A 21,758-nucleotide genomic window follows, 5' to 3' on the forward strand; every position below is an offset into this window, starting at 1 on the left:
CCATCTAGATCCCATTGGCACCTTTATACATTGTACGCATGCAGTTCCATATGCTTCTTCAGAACATGAAAATCCTACCCAAAGAAAATACACACACATGCAGTGCCAACAGAATTTTAGAAGATTATTCAAAACCAACTGAACCACACAAAAATATGCATAATATTTGTAAAAATATCAGTGTGACTGCACCAAGGCAGGAGGAGCCAACAGCAGCCAGGGAGCCCGAGCTAATAAGCCAACAGCACAGGCTCATGATGGCGTATCCCCAGTGCTGGGCTGGAAGCCACAGCCCCAAGACGCTACGGCTGGGGCTGCACATAAAGCCCCTGGCTGGAGAGTGATGGCTCATGGCAGTCTGGCCCCAGAAAGCCCCTGGCCAGAACCCTGTACAAAGCCCCTGGACGGGGAGCATCAGCTCCCGGTGGCTCATCCACAGGGCCAGGCACGAAGCTGCAGCCAAGGCTGAGCACAAAGCCATGGCCACAGGAAGCCACAGCTCAGGCCTGGCAGGAAACTGCATCTGGGGAGGGCTGTCTGAGGGTAGGAGCTGGCATCTGGGGAAGTCAGGAAACTGCAAGCAACAGCAGGGAGGGAAACCCAGGATAAGGGGCTGAGGCCAGCAGAGGGGAGCAGAACTGACCACACCAGTCTGGTAAAATCCCTGGTCTGAGACCACTCAGGTCCCAAGGGTGCCAGACTAGAGAGGCTGAACCTGTATTGAACTTTTGGGAGATGGTCAGTAGCCTGTATAAAGTGAGTGTTTCATCCCCCAGACCTCACTTGCTCTTCAGTTGCCTATGATGTTATATTGAACATATGGTCGCATGTATACATTGACTTAGAACTAGAAATAAAGCGCCAAACCTAGCTATACCACAGTTAGACATAAGAGGTTTTACTCCCCAATCCCATTTTTCATCCATTATCTTGTATTTTAAATAAAATTACCAAAATAATTGAAATTGGTGTGATTACACTGTGTTATTCTGACAAACAAAATATGCAGAATTTTATAATACTGTATGAAGAATTTTTAATATTTTGGTGCAGAATTCTCCAAAGAGTAAAACAAGGACTATTTGCAGCACACGAGTAGTATCACTTACTTCACTTGTGCCTCAACCTGCACTTAGAGAGGATCAGGTTAATCTCTAACCGACACTGACCAACACCAAGATTGAAACCCCTCAAAGTATGTCACAGGCCACAGAGAACAAGATACAACTGACTACAGTGCAAATATTAACATACAATTACAAGACTTTTACAACTGGCTGTGCAAAGAAGTATTTAGTATCAATGTAGCCCTCTTCCCCTTCCTCTTATGTTGCATTCATCTCCCTGGTATCTGGGTGCCTCCCTTGGTATCCAACTGACGAATATAACTTTGAAGTATTCTAAAGAGCTGTTCTCTGAGTCCTACACAAGAGTTTCACCTCAGACATCTTTGCTGCCACCAGGGAGGCCAGGAGTATCTTCAGATACTCACCCCAAGATTATTCACAACAGAGAAGAATGTTTTAGTGCTGATAGAACATGTAAGAGTCACAGCTTTTCCCTCAAGAACTGAAGACAGCAGTCATGACTACTTGCCATGGACATTTTATTAATGTATACAGAACAGCTTTTAAAGACAGAGAGAAAACGGTCAAATAGACAACCGGCAGCTGTTCTGACCCAGTTCACTTGAACAACTGAAGCATGAGCCCTGGCAGTATCAGCACATAGAAAGGACTTCAAACTAACGACACAGTCACCAGAGCTCCCAGCTTGACCAGACATATCTCAGTTTGATATTGGCTGGAGCCCAAGTAGTGAACTACAGACCTGGTGCCAGGGAAATGCAACAGAACACAGCAATCTATCAGGACACACACCTTTCCACAACTGGAAATTTAAACATTTCCTTGGGGGGAAGGAAAAACCCTCCAAATTCACATTACATTTATTCTATCAGTACCTAACTATTAATTAACAAATAAACCATATATACTTCTAGGCAAATTAACTGCACTCATTCTTCTTATTTTAAACATGGATCTCAGACAGCATACCTCAGAAAAGTTTTTGCTTGTGTTAAGTGAGGTGTAACTAGCAAAAAGTCATCAATTAACCGTATCAGCAATCTGGAATAAAAAAAAAAAAGGAAGTTAAACAAATTTATAATTAGTTTGAAAATATTCTTTGCTTCTGTGCTGTTCTTAAAATTGCAGGGCATGCACTAGCACATTTATCATTTTCTTGACAAAATAACACCAGCAATATAATCTCCAAATAGCCTACATAAAGTTTCATTGAGAATTTCCCCCAAATTTGCAAAGGAACACCAAGAACTCCTCTCTATTTCAGATGCTACAGAGGCACAGCTACAGCTCTGCATCTGAAGCATCACAGAATAGACAGTTCGGAAGGTTTTTTCCAGTGCTTTTTTTGTGCCAGTACTGAGAACCAGCACCTTAGCAGCCCCAGGCACAGGATTGGCTGGGAGGAGGCTGTAGCCAGCTGAATACTCTCTCTCTCTCTCTCTCTCCCTCTCCTTTTTTTCTATTTTTTTTTTTTAAGTGAGGTCTACACAGGGGTTCAGGACAACTTACCCGAAACTTGCCGGGATGTGAATTTTTCTCTCCCCTGGCTGACATAGCTAGATTGACCTAACTTTTAGTTGCAGAGCAGGCCTGAGTGTATAAATATTCATTTTACATAAACACACACACTTTTAATTATCTTATTTTGCCTATAGTGAACTTAGCGAACTTGGGAATTAAAACATGTCTGTACTTGTAGTGTGCCATAAATCAGGGCCACATAAAGGTAGTAGTTGTAAGCCTCTTCCACCCCTACATCTTGGAGCACAGGCCATTGATGAGCATTTACCGCCATTCCCTGTCCTGGGCGATCTTTTTAACTTCTGACCAGGTGTTCCCTGTCTTCTTAATGTCTGCCTTCAGGTCCTTATGCCAGGTGTTTCTTGCGTACCCACTTTTTCATTTCCTTGTCGGTTCCAATTTAAGGCTTGCCTAGTGATGTTGGTACTAGAACATAATTTCATACATGGCCACAGCAGATTAATTCTCATGGCCACATAAAAGTAGATTTGTCAGTCTACCAGCATTCTTTTCATTCTTTTTGCCTGTTCTATAACTTTCTGCAGTCAGAGGATTTCAGAATACCAAGGCTGTCAATCCAGTACTAAACTGCATCATCATCAAGGCTGAAATTTTCAAATTTAGTAGAAATTTCAGCAAAGGAGCCACCTTTTTAAAGGTATTTATGCGTCTAGAGATACACATTGGTGCCTCATGGGATTTGAAAAGCACATAGGCTCTTAACTACCAAATGTCACTCAAACAATACATAAATCTTTGACCACTTATTGGAGTTTTAACTTCCTAACATTCAGGTGGGGGTTGACCATGAGCCTGCCATGGCTTACTGTAGGAACTCGAAAGCTTCTTAAGATGTACAGGAAGCTCATGGCCCTGGATTAGCATCCTGAGACCAGCAGATGCTGGCGTATGTGCATGTGTTCGGGAGGGCAGTAAATCCCTTTATATTCATGGATGCAGTTATTTTAGGAAAAGTGTTAAGAATCCCTTAGTGGGGTTTTTGATGTCCCCACCCTCGGGGTGAATTGCAAGGTCTCCTCCTGTGTGTGGTCATGCTTATCACATGTGAATCATGAAGTTTTACCTAAAAATTTTTTATTGGAAATGGTTTTACTTTCAAATCATCACATGTCCATTCACTTACATTGAGGGGATTACCATTGGAGCCCCCAATGGTCACTTATAATCCAATCATGCCTGAGTATAAATGCCATTACGGTATGAACTTACCTGTGAAATCAAGAATGAACTCATATCTGCGTAAATATACCTGGACTTTCCAGAACTTTCTCAAGTCTGATGGACCACAAAACTAAAAAGATTTCAAACAGGTCTGCATGGAACCTTTGGGCCTCATCAATATTCATGAGGAGGCTCTATAAAAAGTGGCCTGCAGAAGGGTCAGGGCCCTTGGGACGCAGGGACCTTCGAGGAGCTACAGAAAAAGACTGAAGAAGAGTGGCGGCAGCAGCTACCTGAAGAGAGCGGCGGCTGTGGCACTTGAAAAGTGGCAACAGCAGCGCCTTGCCTTCCTATAAAAAGAGCTGATAGCAGCGGCGGTGTTGAGCGAACCTCCGCCACCCTGCTTTACTGAAATCACCGGCGTGCAGTGTAGAACCTCGTCTCTGCCCGCCTTTCGAACAGAGCTGACACTTTACCTGCAGCTAGGCAGCGTTGAGCGGCGTCTCCGCCCTAGCTCACCACATCACATCAAGAGAGAGGCAGCGCTTCCTGGCGACAGGCCACGTCATCGCTTGCAGTTGCCCAACAACAGCACCAGTGACTGAGCTGCAGCATTATCCAGAAGGTGGCCATCAAAGGGGACGCACAAAAGAAAGTGCTCCTCCAGCTACCCACCGATAATATCCTTCAGATTAATTTGTGTCCTAATTATTGATTCCAAACATTTAACAAAAGACAATAACTCTAATTTCCTTAACAATAGTGCTGATAAACAAACTAAGAAACTTTATTCAATATGATTGTTTAGTTATAAGCAAAATTTTGTTAATAGTATTAGTACTAGTATAGGGTAAAGATTAGATAGGTTAATTAAATAATTAGTTATAGGATAGGATAAGTTTAGTGAAGAATTTACTTGCTTATTGTCGTTTATTCATTTTATAGCACTCAGTTAAGAAGCAAAACACTGTTTAACATCCTAGCTATACTTACTTAAAGATATAAGCATTCATTTAAAATAAATATTGTACTGCAGAAAGGAATATATTTTTTATTAGTATTTAGGAGTTCCTGGCAGGAGTAGCACCCCACCTTGAACAATTACTATTATTGTTAGTATTATTAATGTAATATAGCTCAGGGTAGCAGGGCCTTGAGCTCAAGGCAAATAACCAGACCTTTGAGAGTAGCAACCTCAGAGGTCAGTTAAAAATAGAAGCAAGGGAAGCAAAAACCTTTGCTATCTTATAATTTTCTTGTCTTGCAACGAATGCTGGCTAAGTGCCAATGTTTCAAGCCATGAGTCGGCTTGTGCAGCATATTTCATGTGAGTAACATAATAACTATGTAACAGTTATATCTAAAAGTATATTACAACAACTAGTTACTGTACACTAAACTGAGGGTTTAGAAGGTACAAACAGTCTAAACAAACAAATTCTTTATCTGTTTTTGAACTATTCACTTGTCTCATTCTCCTTTGTCTACAGGTATATTGTAGGTGTACTGGGGTGGTGAGCTCTATTTGATGCCCCCTCCGGGTAGCTTGAACAAGCTGGTGCAGGCACCTGTGTATATTCTTAAAATTCGGCACCGTATTTTTGACTAAACACCTACTTTTTATCAGGTCTAATTGGCAATACATTTTAATTTTTTACCAAAAAGGTTTTAGCAAACAGGGAATCGTATGTGACAGCAGCACGGATCACCAGGCCACTATTAGTACCAGGGTCCGATCCTCTCGAGGGGCTCGCGTGGTAACAGGACTCGGGAGGTGGAGCACGGTAAGTGGGACCGGCTCTTGCTTGCTCGTACACGACAAAGACCACTCGAAGAACCATCTGCAATGTTTGAGGGTACCTGAGAAATCTCAAACTCAGAGATGATGTACTTGCCAAGGCAGAGCCGCCTGCCAGCCACAGAAATTGGGCTCCCTTCACAGGGAACTTGAAGTGTATAGTATTGAAATTCCGTTCCTGCAGACTTCATGAAGGAAATGGGGGTGTAGAGCAAATTCCCCTCCAGCTCCATTTGCTCTTCAGTAAGGACATTTCTGCACAAAACTTCATTATGGTGAAGTTAACTATCTCCACTCTGCTCCTACAGTGAGGTCCTCAAAAAAATCAAAATCTCATAGGTTATATTACTTGCCCACAATAAGCAGCTTCATTTTTAATCAGTGACCAAAAGAATTAAAATGCCTTAGTACTAAGAGTACAGTAGTTTCACCATTTTATGGCTTGTTTCTGCTCATAAATTGTGGACAAAAGAATTCTACACATTCATGATTAGCCAAATAATATATTTAAGGAAATTGGTTCCCATTCCTCTTCAAAGGCTTGGTTCTTTGAGACACTAAAGCCGTGTCTATACATGCACGCTACTTCGAAGTAGCGGCACTAACTTCAAAATAGCGCCCATCACAGCTACACGTGTTGGGCGCTATTTTGATGTTAACATCGACATTAGGCGGCGAGACATCGAAGCCGCTAACCCCATGAGGGGATGGGAATAGCTCCCTACTTCGACGTTCAACGTCGAAGTAGGGACCGTGTAGTCGTTGCGCATCCCGCAACATCGAAATTGCGGGGTCCTCCATGGCGGCCATCAGCTGAGGGGTTGAGAGATGCTCTCTCCAGCCCCTGAGCTCAATGGTGGCTGCGTGGAGCGGCCCCTTAAAGGTCCCCTCCCCCTCCATTCTTGTGCAGGAAGCTGAGAGAACGTGCAGGCGGCCGCTCAGACACGCGGCCAGCCTGCACGTTCCTCAGCCAGCACAGACAGACACCCCAGCTGCGATGACCACCCGGCAGCCCCCCCAGGAGACCTCCCCCAAGGGGAGCCAGGGCAGCCAGGGCTCGCAGGCTGGCAGCCAGGCTGGGAAGCGGCAGCGGGGCCCCTCCTGGACGGAGGCCGAGCTGCGGGACCTGCTGGGGCTCTGGAGCGAGGAGGAGGTGCTCCAGGTAATGGGGAGCAAGAGGCGGAACGCAGATGCATTTGCTTGGCTGGCCGAGGGCCTGGCCGCCCAGGGTCACCCTGCCCGCACTCCGGACCATGTCCGGAGTAAAGTCAAGGAGCTGCGGCAGGGTTACGCCCGGGCCCAGGATGCGGCCGGCCAATCTGGGTCCGCCCCCATCACTTGCCCCTTTTACAGGGAGCTCAGGGACATCCTGGTCCCCCGGCACACCTCCTCCCCTCCGGCCACTCTTGATACCTCGGCTGAGGAGCCCCAGCAGGCCCCGGAGATGGAGTCCGCCCCGGAGATTAGCCCCACACCCCGGGGGCCCCCCCTGGAGCCCACCCCCGGGGCACCGGAGCAGGAGGAGGAGGACGAGGACTCCTCCTCCACCAACACCAGCCTGCACATCCTCCTGCCATCCCGGAGCAGCAGCCAGGCGTCCGCCCCCCGGGTGTCCCCCGACCGTGAGAGTGGACCTACAGGTATGTACCCCCCCGGTGTACACCCCCGGGGTTGAGGGGCGGGGGTAACAGATATGTGGCCAGGGCCCTCCACATGCCCAGATGGCCATGGCCCCAAGGACAGCAGTCCCATGTCCCTCACAGGAGTGCATCAGCCCCTGCCCCCCCCCAGCATGACAGTGCCATGCCCCATCCCCGGGATTGGGGGGAGCGGAACCTCTAGGGTCCCCCGGGAGGAGGGGGTGGGACACCCCGCAGCAGCATGTGATGGAGTCGGGGGAGTGCAAATGCGAGTCTCAGGCTAGATATGAGCAACAAGCTGAATAGCTCCCAGTGGCTAAGGATGATCCTGGGGCTACAACTGGCAGGTTACACCTCTGCCCTGAACAAAGAGGGAAGAGCCGAGCTGGGTTTGAATTGGGGGCCGCAGTTAGAGGCTAGGGGAAGGGAGAGCTGGAAGGCAGCCAGCCTGAGAAGGGGGAAAGCTACACCCCAGAGGGGCACACCTTGGGGTTTTCTCCCCAGGACGGGTTGGAAGGACTGTCTCTGACTGTTGTACTGTCACTTCTGGGAGAAACTGGGCATCTGTTGCCTAAGAAACCTCTCCTGTCAGACCCTGCTGAGCGAAGTGAGAGTCACTCCCGCCGGGGGACAGGGTGCAGTGCAGGGGGACCCTTGAATCCCATCACAGCAGCATCTCCCGGGGACGGGGAACCTGCAGCACAGGGGTGGGGAGACAAGGGCCACGGCTCGGGGCCCACACTAACGCCTGTCTCCACTCTTCTTCCCCCGCTCCTGTGTTCTGCAGCTGCACCATAGGAAGGACCGGAGAGCGCCAGCGGACCCGGAATCCCCTCCGGGGCCATCGCTCCAGGCCAGCCCCTCGGTGGAGGACCGACCGGCCCCAGGGCGGGCAAGACGGCGGACCCAACACCACCACCCGACGGCGACGGACCCCCAGCTGCTGGCCTTCCACCGCCGGCAGGTGGAGGTCGCGGAGCAGTGGCTGTGGGTGGAGCAACGCCGCCTCCACCTCCAGGAGCGGGCGCTGGCCTGGCGCCAAGAGGCATGGGGGGGCCTACGTGGAGACCTTTAACCGCATAGCGGACTACCTGGCCCCCCCATGCCGCGCCGGCCGCCGCTGCGCCCGCCCTGACTCCTCTACCCGCCGCGCCACCCGCTGCTCCTGTCGTCACCGCGCTGTCCGCCGTCGCCCCGCCACCCGCCACCGAGGGCCGTTCTGCCGAGGGAGACCTGGGGCCAGCTGACACTTGCCAGCCATATCTGCCGGTCCGCCCGGCCCCCAGCCAGCCCCGGACAGGGCTGCGGCCGAGGCGGGGCTCCCGGCCACACACCCCCAGTGCTGGACTATAGGGGCGTGGGGCTCAGGACGCGGCCCCCACCCCCTTGTATATATTCCCCCCACTGTTTTGTTCTTTGCGTTGTATATAGTTTGTATTTATTTATTTGTGCCCCCCGTTTGCCCAGTCTGATCCTTCCCCCGACCCATGTAAATAGTTCTCCCCTTCCTTGTTATCCCTGTTTTTTTTGTTAATATATACATACACTCTTCATATTTAAGTTAGTTAGAAGTTCCTGTATATAGTTAGTATTAGTTAGAACAGAGTTCAAAGTAAACAAGTTTGATTTCACAAACAAGTGTCTTCTTTTATTTGTTCAGGAAAAGTTGGGGGGGGGGGGTGCTGTTGTGTGCTCCGTGGTGTGGGCGTAGGGGCAAGGAGTGTTGTGGAGGATGGGGGGGGCAGTGGGGGGCCTGCCAGCGTTCACCCCGTGGCCTCATCGAAGTCGGCCCACAGGGCCTCCCGGACCCGGGTCCCTTCGGGGTCCACCTGGCGACTGGGGGCAGCGGGTGGCTGCACGTCGGCCCTGCCAGCCTCCACAGCCCAGCCCTGAAAGAAGGCCTCCCCCTTGCTCTCCACCAGATTGTGTAGGGCGCTGCATGCACCCACAATCTGGGGGATGTTGGTGGGGCCCGCATCAAGGCGGGTGAGGAGACACCTCCAGCGCCCTTTGAGGCGCCCAAATGTGCGCTCCACCACCTGGCACGTGTGGTTCAGGCGCTGGTTGAAGTGCTCCTGGCTGGCAGAGAGATGGCCTGTGTACGCGTGCATGAGCCAGGGCCGGAGGGGGTATGCCGCATGTGCGATGACGCAGAGGGGCATGGTGGTGTCCCCCACAGGGATCTCCCGCTGGGGGATGTAGGTCCCCACCTCCAGCCGGCGGCACAGGCCCGAGTTCCGGAAAACCCGGGCATCATGGGTGCTGCCAGGCCAGCCCACATAAATGTCCTGGAAACGGCCCCGGCTGTCCACCAAGGCCTGGAGGACCACTGAGTGGTAGCCCTTCCGGTTTATGTAGCGTCCTCCACTGTGCACCAGGGCGCGGATGGGGATGTGAGTCCCATCCAGAGCCCCGAAGCAACTGGGGAAGCCCAGGGTGGCAAAGCCCGCGATGGTGGCATCTGGGTCCCCCAGCCTCACGAGCCTGTGGAGGAGCATGGCGATGGCACGCACGACCTGCAGGGGAAGCACATGGGAGAGCAGGGTGTGCGTGACCCTCCCCTGCCAGGGCTGCCTCCCCCGCCCCCCGTGGTTCCTCTTACCTCCATGAGGACAGCCCCGACGGTGGCCTTTCCGACCCCAAACTGCTGTCCCACGGATCGGTAGCTGTCTGGAGTGGCCAGCTTCCAGAGAGCGATGCTGACCCGTTTCTCCACCGGGAGGGCACGCCGCATAGTGGTGTCCTGGTGCCTGAGTGTGGGGGTGAGCCACTGGCATAGCTCCATAAATGTCTGCCGGCTCATCCTAAAGTTCCTGAGCCAGCGGTCGTCGTCCCACTCTCCAAGCACCAGCCGCTCCCACCAGTTGGTGCTGGTGGGGTAGCTCCACAGCCGGTGGTGTGTGAGGCGGTGGGGGGTCGGGGTGCTGCAGGGTTGGGGGTTGAGTCCTCCTCCCCTGCAGGCAGCTCCTCCTCCTGTGTGGCAAGGAGATGCTCAGCTGCCTCCCGCATGGCATGGAGCAGGGCGAGCCCTGCTCCTGCAGGGGCGGCTGGGTGGACCTCTGGCTGCTGCTGCTGCTGGGGGTCCATGACTGCGGTGCCCGAGGTGTGCGTGCCTATGGCTCTGCAGACCGCGTGCTGTGCAGGCTGAGTGTGTCTGGGAGGGGCCCTTTAAGGGAGTGGCTAGCTGTTGCCCCGGAAGAGCTAGCCCGCCCTGTGACCCTGTCTGCAGCTGTGCCTGGTACCCCTATTTTGATGTGTGCTACTTGGGCGTGTAGACGTTCCCTCACTGTGCCTATTTCGATGTGGTGCTGCGCAACGTCGATGTTGAACATCGATGTTGCCAGCCCTGGAGGACACGTAGACGTTATTCATCGAAATAGCCTATTTCGATGTCTCCACATTGAAATAGGCTACTTCGATGTAGGCTTCACGTGTAGACGTAGCTTAAGAATGCTTATTGTGCAGCAAGGTCAAGGCCTAAGGTTCCTTAGGGAGGCCAATTAATTGCCAGAGAGGGACCTAGCATGTTTCCTACATACAAGTCTCATATGCCTAGGTAATGAAACTTCGGTTTTATACGGAAACCACAAAAATGAGTGTGCCGTCAAATCAACTTAATTAATATCTCAACCACGTACGAAAAATTAGGAAAAATAATGTGTGGTGCTCATCTCGAATATTGTATATGTAAACAATGGAAAATGACAAGGTCGACTCAGACAGCACAGGGAAAGTATTTTAGCTAGTTCTAAGGTAAATGTTGTAGCCAGACAGAACCCTGCCATTTGCTCTACTCCATTTTTGCCTTCCCCAGGTGCTTCAGAGCACAAAAGGGTTAAAAGGAATAGCGCAGCCCTGGAATGCCCAAGAGCGCAGATGGGCTTATCTTAGCCACAGTCTTTGAAGCTCTGGAGCAAAGCTAAGAACAATGGGCTAATTAACAGCCGGGCCTCAGACTGCCCTGGGCTAATTACCATCAGTTGATTCGCCTACGCTGCTCGGTCCCAGACTTGAGAGGAAAATCTCCAGCCCATTAAGAAACAAATGCCCTCAGCTGTCTACCTCACAGGTGTGAACTACGCCCTTGAACTCCCTGTGAGAACCAGCATCAGACAGTTTAATTCAACTGAAACAAGAAAGAAGCCTACGTGACCCAATGGGTATAAAAGAGGGGTCTGGCTGACCCCCTATTTGAGCTCCAATCATCTTTCCTGCCAGACAGAAGGGTGGGGGTCTCCCCAGGTCCCTGGGGATACCTGACTCCTGGAGAAGAAGGGACAAAGGAGTTCTTCCCAAGGGATTGAGAGAAACTGGCCAAGCCATGTTGGTAATGCAGGGGTGAGAATAAGATCTGCTAGGTATTTTATCTTTTTCTTTTGCGCGCATTTAACAAGTATAGATCTATGAACTAGAGTGTATGCTAGCTATTTGTAATCGAAGTATAAACCTTGTAACAATTGTAACCACAACAGCTTAACTCGCTAGGTAAACAAACAAACGTAATAGTAAGAGATTAACTTGTTAGATAAATAAACAAAGTAATTGACTGAGTGGTAACCTGACTCCTCCTGTTACTGTGCAAACCGAACACAAAACAAAGAACCCAACTGCTTTCAGCTGCTCTCAGCCTGGTCACTGGTGAGCTCTGCCATAGACAAGGGCATAAGTGGCATCTCACCTGGCCATTGGCTAACAAACGTACAACCTTTCAGATGACTGAGTTTCCTACAAGTTTAGTTGCATTAAACTTCCTAAACTGTTACAATTTTATACATTTAAACTCTAATGTTTTTGTAAGATAAATTCTCAATACTTTTGTTCCATACCATGAAGAGGTAGTAACACCACACAACTATAGTATGATCAACTAAACTAGTGAAAACCTGGTATAAAGGGGTAGAGCAGTTAAGGATTCCAATGGAGATTTTAATTACTTTGAATTAGTGTGTTCGAACATTCAATCCTCAGTGTGTTTTTTGTTAATTATATTTTTTGAAACTTTCAAAAGGAGACAAGTTAGAATTCCTTTTATGAAACACATGAGACATTTGGATAGAATGACTACATTAAATGTATATCACTTTGGGAACTAATGATGAAAACTGTGATATAACAGCTCAGTGATTTTATCGTTATTGTCCACTAAGATTTCATAATTCCTTGAGAATTGAAGATTTTCTCCCAAAACAATGGATCTTGTTGCTCTGAGTTGGTGCTAACAATTAAAGAAGCATTGCAGATAAAGCACTGGAAGCAGCTCAGGAAAAAAAAAATCTTTTTATATGGTTAGAAAAAAAAGTTTAACTGGCATATTCTTTTTTATAAAGGTACAGAATCTGTTATGGCACTATGCAAAGATTTTTCATAAAGTATTAAATGAAATATGCAAAATAATAAATCAAATTAAAAAAGTAGAAAAAATTACCCTACCCATCTCGCTGTATTCCACAAAATAATTTGTTTTCCATGTTTCCATAGCATAAACTGCAAAGCAGAGCTGATAAAATGGAGCCCTGAGGAATTCCACAGCACTGTAAGTAGTACCTAGCAAATAAGAAAAATGTAAGTTAGAACTGGTAACAGGAAACTTCAATTAACCATGAGAGGCTGATTTACAATTTTCATAATCATACCAAAAGGTAAACAATACATCGAAGAAATACATATGCTTAACATTAGACAACTGAAGGACTTATAAAAACATTTTTCCTTTAACGTTTAGCTGAGATTCTCCTCAGAACACAGGTACATGAACTTCCAAAGTTGACAACAGGAATTAATTATTCTAGTGCTTTTTTTTCTTTTAACTAATTATTAATTAGTCCACCGATATATACATTTTGAATCAATGGAAGTTCTAAGGTTATAACTGACCTCTTTCACATATTTTCAGATCCATACTTAACCTAACTGTTGTCCTACTTGATGCAACATTCCACAGACACAGTTTTATTTTTTTAGACAAAACAAAATGTTGACAATATAATTACGTAGAACATAAAGGGGAGGACAAAAACCTTTACAACAACTATTGAGTAACTTCTGAAAACTATCTAGACCCATGGAACACTCAAACTGAAAAGTGAAAGGATTTAAAATTCACGCGGACAAGTTACTTGATTATTTTAGTCAAAGGCAAAAATATGCTGATAACATCAGAGAAAGAACTTGTTTGAGAGTGCTCTTTAAGTCTACTAGACCTGGATCAAGTTGAAGTACAGGCAGGGATGTGTACAAAAGTAATTAGCTGTTCTTGTAAAACATTTTGCATGCTTGAAAAGATGCTTATAATAATTCTCTCTCATCAATGCAATACTTAAAAAAAGAAGACAGTAATACCTCGGTTAGTTTAAACAATTTTATAAAGAAAAACCTCAAACTGCAAACAAACTTTGTCGTTATAAAATTAAAAACAAAATATTATGCTATTGGTAAAATGTCTGAAAATTATAATAGTATCTTTGAATAAAGAAAATATATAAGCAAAAACTGCAATTTTCAATTCCTACCACTAAAAGCATGATGTTCATACTAATGAAAAACTCATTTAAAATTATATAACTTCAATTATTTATTGAACAAGTTCACTGCTATTTAGAAAGAAATGTGTTAAATGGCAATTATCTAGATTCCTTCAGCGTATCATTATTTTGCAAGGTCACATTTCCATCTTTGGCTTCATTAAAAACCTTTCTGTTATTTTGGCCAGGATCAGTATCAGGGCTAATCAACCTGAAGATACCCAGAAAACGAAAAAGCAGTCCTAGAACACTTCAAAGACTAGCAAAATAGTTTATTAGGTGATGATACCCAGGACATTCCATTTACTCTTCGCAAATACTGTCACGATCTTAGCTTCTTTGCAGTACTCTGGATCTTACCATGAACTCAATTTTGTTAAATATCAACATGAGTAGCTCATGAAGCCACTTCTGAAATGACCATTTTAACTCTGAACTTCACACCAAAGACAAATAGGAGACAGCATGCAAGCCCTTGCTTTGTGTACATGGTGCACATTTGCCACCTACTGGCCATGTCTACACCAGCCCCAAACTTCGAAATGGCCACGCAAATGGCCATTTCGAAGTTTACTAATGAAGTGCTGAAATGCATATTCAGAGCTTCATTAGCACGTGGGCAGCCGCGGCGCTTCGAAATTGACGTGGCTTGCCGCCGCGTGGCTTGTCCCGACGGGGCTCCTTTTCGAAAGGACCCTGCCAACTTCGAAGTCCCCTTATTCCCATGAGCAGATGGGAATAAGGGGACTTCGAAGTTGGTGGGGTTCTTTCGAAAAGGAGCCCTGTCGGGACGAGCCGCGTCAATTTCGAAGCACCGCGGCCGCCCGCACGCTAATGAAGCGCTGAATATGCATTTCAGCGCTTCATTAGTAAACTTCGAAATGGCCATTGGCGAGGCCATTTCGAAGTTTGGGGCTAGTGTAGACGTAGCCACTGGCTCCAAGTAAACTACAAGACATTCTGATAACAAGTGAGAAATGTACAGTATTACAGCATCTTTATATATTTGATAATTAGTTTTATAGCTATCAGAATTATGAATAATTATTATATTTCCATTTTCCCCTTTATCTTTTCCTTTTGAACCAGCTTAAGTGAAAATGGAAGAAAGTTTTTTTTTTTTGCAGAATAGGGAACTCAAACTACATTTATACAACTGTGTTGATGTCACCTTCCTCCTGATACCAGCAGTGACTCTCCAAGATCTCTTCTTTGCCATTTATTCACTTGTTTTTAAGTGTGATTTCTCTATGGCTACGTCTACACTACAGCAATCCTTTGAAAGAAGTTCTTCCGGAAGATCCCTTCGGAAAAACATCTTCTTTTGAAAGAGCGTGTCCACATACAAAAAAGCAAATTGAAAAGATCAATCTGCTTTTTTGGCAGAGGGTGTTCACACGTCCCCTCCTCTTCCGAAAGAGCAGGCCAGAGATCAAAAATCCAGTGCCACAAGGATTGCTCTTTCAAAAAAAGGGCCCCATGGGCATCTACACACTTCTTTTTTTTTTTTTTTCCCCCAAAAGAATATTTCTGAAAAAGGTGCTCTTCCTCATGTGGGAGAGGAAAAGGGCCACTGGAAAAAGTGCCGCATTCTTCCAATTTAATATCGAAAGAATGTATTTTGTGTGTAGACACTCCATTGAATTGTTCAATAGAACCCCGGCTTTTTCAAAAAAATTCGCTAGTGTAAACACAGCCCAAGTGTTTCTTAAATGTATATATTTTCATTTGAAAGAAACAACTTATGTGAATACAATTTCCAAGACCATTCATGCTTTTATAGATCTTAACGTAAATTAAAGTGCAACTGCATTTCAAAGTAAATTCTAGTAACACAGCCCATCCAATGAAAGCTAGACCGTTAGTTCCAAATGAAAGATTTTCAGCTGACAGTAGAACAGCACAGTACATTACTTTTCATAAAGTTTATTTACCTGCCCTCAATCTCCAAGATGTTGTTATGGATCATTTGCAGAAAAAAAGCAAACAGGCTGGAGCTTGTCTCATTTAAAGAAAGGCTCTAAAGAAATATATATACAAAAATTATACTGATAAGAAAGAATAAGCTGGAAAGATGATTTTTTTTTATTTTAGCATATTCGGTCTCAGTTTAAAGCTATTAAAAGCTCAATAAAATCAAAATGTAAGATTCCGTATTTAAATATGCACCACATACACATTTGGAAACAGCAGGATGCACAATTTCGCCAGTCGCTATGAGGGGAGGGATAGGTCCAACCCCAGCCACGGAGGAGGAAGGGAACAGCTCCATCCAGTATGGGAGACAACTCCCGCTCTGGCAGTAGCCTATCAGGGAGGAGAACCCCAGTTCTGGCTATGATGGCTGACAGTGCCTCATCCTGTCAGGCCCCTGATTTCCCAGGACAAGGTGCATAACCGGTACTGCTCTAACAGTAGCATCACCTTGAACTTCAAATGCTTTTATATTCAAGTTTGTTGTGTTTGCGCGCGTCATTTTGTTTTTTGCAATGTATTTATTTACTGCCAAAATACCTTGAGAAACAAAAGCAAGAAACAGAAATGTCATTTATGGACAGCTTAGGTTTTGGCATAAGTTTAACGTTCTCGTCTGAATATATGAATTAAAACTAAACACATTTGGTTTTCTTCTGCATCTGAAGAGAAATGTCTCAGAACAATTACCTGTTCAACTACTATTGCATTTTGCAACCTGGTATTTTCTTGCAGATGGGATACAAATAGTTTCATATGAGACATAAAATCCTTGAAAGTAGAAACCTGTATACCAAGAGTAAATACATGATAAGAATCAACAAAAGATGTTTTAGTTAACAACAATAATCAATAGTCATTGCAAGGTGGGGGAAATACTGAAGAAAATGAAGCACAGTAGCTTTTTAACTTAAAGAGGAACCACACAAAAATAAAGAAGCTAATGAAGTGGAAATTAAAAAGCAGTCCCAAGAGCGTAATGCCTGCAAAAGACATGAATTCATTAAAAAAACCCACTGTAATAGAGACTCAAACTAAACATATACCTCAAATTAAAAAAAAGTACCACCATAGTTTATGAAACAACAGAGTACAAGAGGCGGTTAGAAACAAAACGGCATTCCCTAAAATTTGGAAGTCAAATCCTACTAAGAAAATAAATGTCCATAAATTCTAGCAAATCAAGTGTAATTAAGCAGGCAAAAAAAAAGAGGAGCAACTAGCAAACAATAAAAAAGTTACTGGGGTTTTGCAAGTAAAATAGAAGTAGTAAACCTGCCAAGCAGTAAGTAGAGCAAGTTAACTTAGGTGTCAAAGGAGGACTCAAGAAAGAAAGGGTTGTTGCAAAGAAGTCAAAGGAATTCTTTGCATTGGCCATCACTGTGGAATATTTGCAGGTGATTCCTGTTCTTTTCAAGTGACAAATTTGAAGAACTATCCCATACTGATGTATTAATGAAGATGATTTTGGAACGAACTGGTAAACTAACAACAAGAAGTCACCAGGACCAGATGCCAGTTTTGAAGGAACTCCAATATAAAATCGCAGAACTCCCAACTGTAACGTAACCTGTGCTTAAATCAGCCTATGTGTTGGATAACTGGAGGATAGCTAACACCAGTTTTTAATCCTGGCTATTGCAGGCCAGTAAGCCTAATGCCAATATCAGGTAAAGTGACTGAAATTAGGGTGAAGAACAGAATTAACAGATACATAGGTGAACACGATTTTTGTAAAAGTAAATCATGCCTCACCTACAAATTAGAATTCTTGGGCGGGGGGGGGGGGGGGGTCAATAAACATGCCTATGTCTACACTAGATAATTTTGCCCACAAAACCAAGGTTGTGTTGACAAAACTGGCAGAGAGTCTACACATAAAATGTGTTTTGTTGATAGTATGTTGACAAAACTTGGCACTTTTCCCGACAGCCTTCTGCCTCTCCCCCGAGGCAGAATGACCTTCTCAACAGAATCTGTCAATAGAAGAGCCATGTGGATGCTCCGTGGGGGGACCCCCTGTCGACAAACAGGGCTTCTGGGTCACTGGGCAGCCCTGTCTGTTGTTCTACGGTTGGCCATTCTGTCAAGGGAGGGCTAGGCAGTCTGACCACTCTGTTGACACAGCAATCCACTTCTATGTGCGGCTGCAATGTGTCGACAGAAGTTTTGTCGGACAATCTCTTCCAACAGTGACTTGTGTTGACAGATCGCTGTAGTGTAGAAATAGCCCTTGTGAACAAGGCTGATCCTGATACTATATCTGGAAATTCAGAAAGTCTTTGACAAGGTGCCTCACCAAAGGCTCTTAAGCAAAGTAAGCTGTCGTGAGATAAAAGGGCATCCTCTCATGGATCAGTAACTGTTTAAAAGACTGGAAACAGAAGAGTAGGAATAAATGGTTAGTTTTCACACTGGAAAGAGGTAAATGATAGGGTTCTCTGGAGGATCCATACTAAGATCAGTGTTGTTCAACTTATTCATAATTATCTGACAAAAGGGGGTAAACAATGAAGGGGCGAAGTCTGCAGATGATATAAAATTACTCAAGGCAGTTACTCTAAAGCTGCCTACAAAAGAATCTCACAAATCTGAGTAAGAACATGGCAGATGAAATTCAGTGTTGATAAATGCAAAGCAATGCACACTGGAAAACAGTCCCAACTATTTAAATGATAAGACCTATATTAGCTGTTAGTGCACAAGAAAAATCTTGGGATTGTTGAATGTGCTATGAAAATTAAAAAAAGAGAAGTTGTTCAGCGTAGTAACGATGGTTCTTCGAGATGTGTCCCCGTGGGTGCTCCACATTAGGTGTCGGGCTCGCCTGGCGCCACAGATCGGAAACTTTCCAGCAGTTTCTCCTGGATCGCGCATGCGCCGGCGCGTGCCGCTCCCTTCTGCGTCCCTGGCCACGTGCGCGATCCGGTCCCCGCCAGTTCCTTGACCAACCGCCTCGGATGCTCCTGCAAAACACTAAACAGAGATCCGAAGCGGGGAGGATGGGCGGGTAGTGGAGCACCCACGGGGACACATCTCAAAGAACCACCGTTACCACGGTGAGTTACCTGTCTTTCTTCTTCGAGAGTCCCCGTGGGTGCTCCACAATAGGTGACTACCCAGCAGTAACCCAAGATAGGAGGTGGGTAATTGGATTATGTGCAGCTTATCCCCGAGAGCACCGCTGTCGAGAGACGGGTATCCTCTTGGAATACCCTGTGAAGGGCGTAATGTTTGGCGAAGGTGTCATAGGATGACCAGGTCGCCGCTCTGCAAATGTCTTTTAGCGCAACGCCCTTGAAAAAGGCTGTTGATGCCGCCACCGCCCTAGTGGAATGAGCCCTGGGAGTGGCCAGTAAAGGAGTCTTTTTGAGTTCGTAGCACATTTTTATGCAGGATATGATGTGCTTCGAGATTCTCTGCGAAGAGAGACCTTCTCCTTTCGATTTGGGAGCGAGAGAGACTAGAAGTCTATCCGTTTTCCGGAAGGACTTGGTCCTGTCTATATAGAAGGCTAGCGCCCTCCTCACGTCCAGGAGGTGTAGGCGCACCTCTTTGTTAGAGTTATGAGGCTTTGGATAAAACGAGGGTAAAACAATAGGTTCGTTAATGTGAAACTCAGAAGAAACTTTAGGAACAAAGGCTGGATGCAGCCATATGGTTACCGCCTCCTTGGAAAAAACAGTGCAGGGTGGCCTTGCCATAACTGCCGCAAGCTCGCTCACCCTGCGAGCTGACGTGATTGCGAGAAGAAAGGTCGTCTTTATCGTCAGGAGGCGGAGGGAAACCGTGGCCAAGGGCTCAAACGGTGGTCCCGTTAGCACATTAAGCACCAGGTCCAAGTTCCACGAAGGTGGAAGCGGTTTCCGACGGGGGTATAGGTTTACCAACACTTTGAGGAACCTGGTAACCATGGGATGGGCGACCACCGTGTGCCCTTCCTCTTCGTGTCTGAGCGCCGAAATGGCGGCAAGGTGGACCTTTAACGAGGATAGCGAGAGTCCTCCTCTCTTGGAGGTCCATTAAATACTCTAATATCACAGGTATACGCACCGAAAGGGGGGGCTAGCCATTTGGTAGAACACCATGCCGTGAAGCGAGTCCATTTCTGCTTGTAGGTCTTCCTGGTGTAAGTCCTCCTGCTACTTTCTAGGACTTGCTGCACTTCCTCTGTACATGTGCTCTCTAGGGAGCTGAGCCATGGATTAACCACGCTTGTAGTCGCAGGCCTTGGGGGTGCGGATGCACTATGGACCCCTGGGCTTGCGTGAGCAGATCCGGTGCCACCGGAAGGGGCATCGGTGGACGGTCCGACATGCGCAGGAGTAGGGGGAACCATTGCTGTCGATCCCACATTGGGACTATCAGGATCATTCGGGCTCCCTCCCTCCTGGCTTTCTGCAAGACTTTGTGGATCAGCACTGTGGGAGGAAAAGTGTAAAGCAGGGGGCCCCTCCACGAGATCGCGAACGCGTCCCCCAGGGACCCCCGTCCCAGTCCTGCCCTGGAGCAGAATCGTAGGCACTTCTTGTTGTGTTGAGTGGCAAACAGGTCTATCTGGGGAAAACCCCATGCGTGGAAAATCGGTCGTAGCAGATCGGGACAGATCTGCCACTCGTGCGTGAGTGCAAAATGCCTGCTCAGCTGGTCTGCCTTCACATTGTGAGCGCCTGGTAAGTACGAGGCTTTCAAGATTATATTGTTGGCGATGCACCAGTTCCATAACCGGACTGCTTCCTCACATAAGGCACGGGACCAAGCTCCTCCTTGCCGATTTATATCAAACATGGTGGAGGTATTGTCTGTACTGATCCCGACAACTTTGCCTTCTATATGGTCTTGAAAGTGTCTGCAAGCGTTGAACACTGCTCTGACCTCCAGTATATTTATGTGCAGTGACTACTCTGTGGAGGACCACAGACCCTGACTCGCCTCTTCGCCCATGTGTGCTCCCCACCCTATGAGGGAGGTATCTGTAGTAAGAAAAACCGATATTTGTGGTTGGTGGAAGGGTACCCCTGTTAGCAAGTTCTTGGGGTTTACCCACCATTACAGGGATTTGCGCACCTCTGCTGTGGGCGACACCACCCTGTGAACGGTGTGTGCTGCCGGTTTGTATACACTCGCCAGCCAGTGCTGCATGCTGCGCATGTGTAACCTGGCATTCTGTACTACGAACGTCACCGCTGCCATGTGGCCCAGCAGCTGTAAGCACGTCAGGACCGGCACCGTAGGGCTGAAGGTGATGACCCGCACGAGGGAGCCGATGGCCCGAAAGCGAGTCTCTGGTAGATACACTCTCGCTGTAATAGAATTTATGCGTCCCCTATGAACTCTATGTCCTGTGTGGGGTCTATCTTTGATTTTGCCAGATTGATAACCAGGCCGAGCGAAGAGAACGTGCCTGCTGTGACGCGTATCATGTGTAGTACGTCTTCTTTTGAGGCCCCTTTGAGTAGGCAGTCGTCCAGATACGGGAATATAAATACCCCGTCTGTGCAGGTAGGCTGACACCACTGCCAAGGTCTTGGTGAAGACTCTGGGGGCCGAGGAGAGGCCAAACGGTAGGACCTTGTATTGAAAATGTTCTTTGCATACCATGAAACGGAGGAATCGCCGGTGAGCCGGATGGATAGTTATGTGAAAATACGCGTCTTGTAAGTCGAGGGCTGCGAACCAATCTCGATCGTCCAGTGCCGTAAGGATGGAGGCGATTGTGATCATCCGAAAGCGTTGCTTGAGCAGGTACCGCTTGAGGCCTCGAAGATCTAAGATGGGCCTCCAGCCTCCTGGCTTTTTCTCCATGAAGAAGTACCTCGAGTAGAACCCTTTCCCTTGCAGTTGCTCCGGCACTCTTTCCACTGCCCCTATGAGCATGAGATGGTCTACCTCCTGCTTCAGCCTCGCTACGTGGGAGGCCTCCTAGAGGTGGGGCCTGGGTGGAAGTCGTGGCGGTGGGAGCGACTGGAAGGGGATGACGTACCCCGTGGCTATGACCTCCAGCACCCATTTGTCTGTGGTGATACTTTGCCAC

At 47.0% G+C, this 21,758-nt stretch overlaps 1 protein-coding gene across 1 annotated transcript in view; it reads right to left on the minus strand.

Moving 5' to 3' along the window:
* The window catches only part of TERT (telomerase reverse transcriptase), an 86,782-nt gene that overhangs the window by 21,621 nt on the left and 43,403 nt on the right, over positions 1-21,758 (minus strand). Inside the window, exons 7-10 of the mRNA XM_074985471.1 lie at positions 16,415-16,510; positions 15,685-15,770; positions 12,660-12,773; positions 2,058-2,129 (exon numbers count right to left, since the gene is read on the minus strand). Coding sequence (XP_074841572.1) covers positions 2,058-2,129; positions 12,660-12,773; positions 15,685-15,770; positions 16,415-16,510 — 368 coding nt within the window. The remainder of the gene's footprint in view (positions 1-2,057; positions 2,130-12,659; positions 12,774-15,684; positions 15,771-16,414; positions 16,511-21,758) is intronic.

The sequence above is a fragment of the Carettochelys insculpta genome, chromosome 2 (genome assembly GCF_033958435.1).
Source record: "Carettochelys insculpta isolate YL-2023 chromosome 2, ASM3395843v1, whole genome shotgun sequence".
NCBI classification, from domain to species: Eukaryota; Metazoa; Chordata; order Testudines; family Carettochelyidae; genus Carettochelys; species Carettochelys insculpta.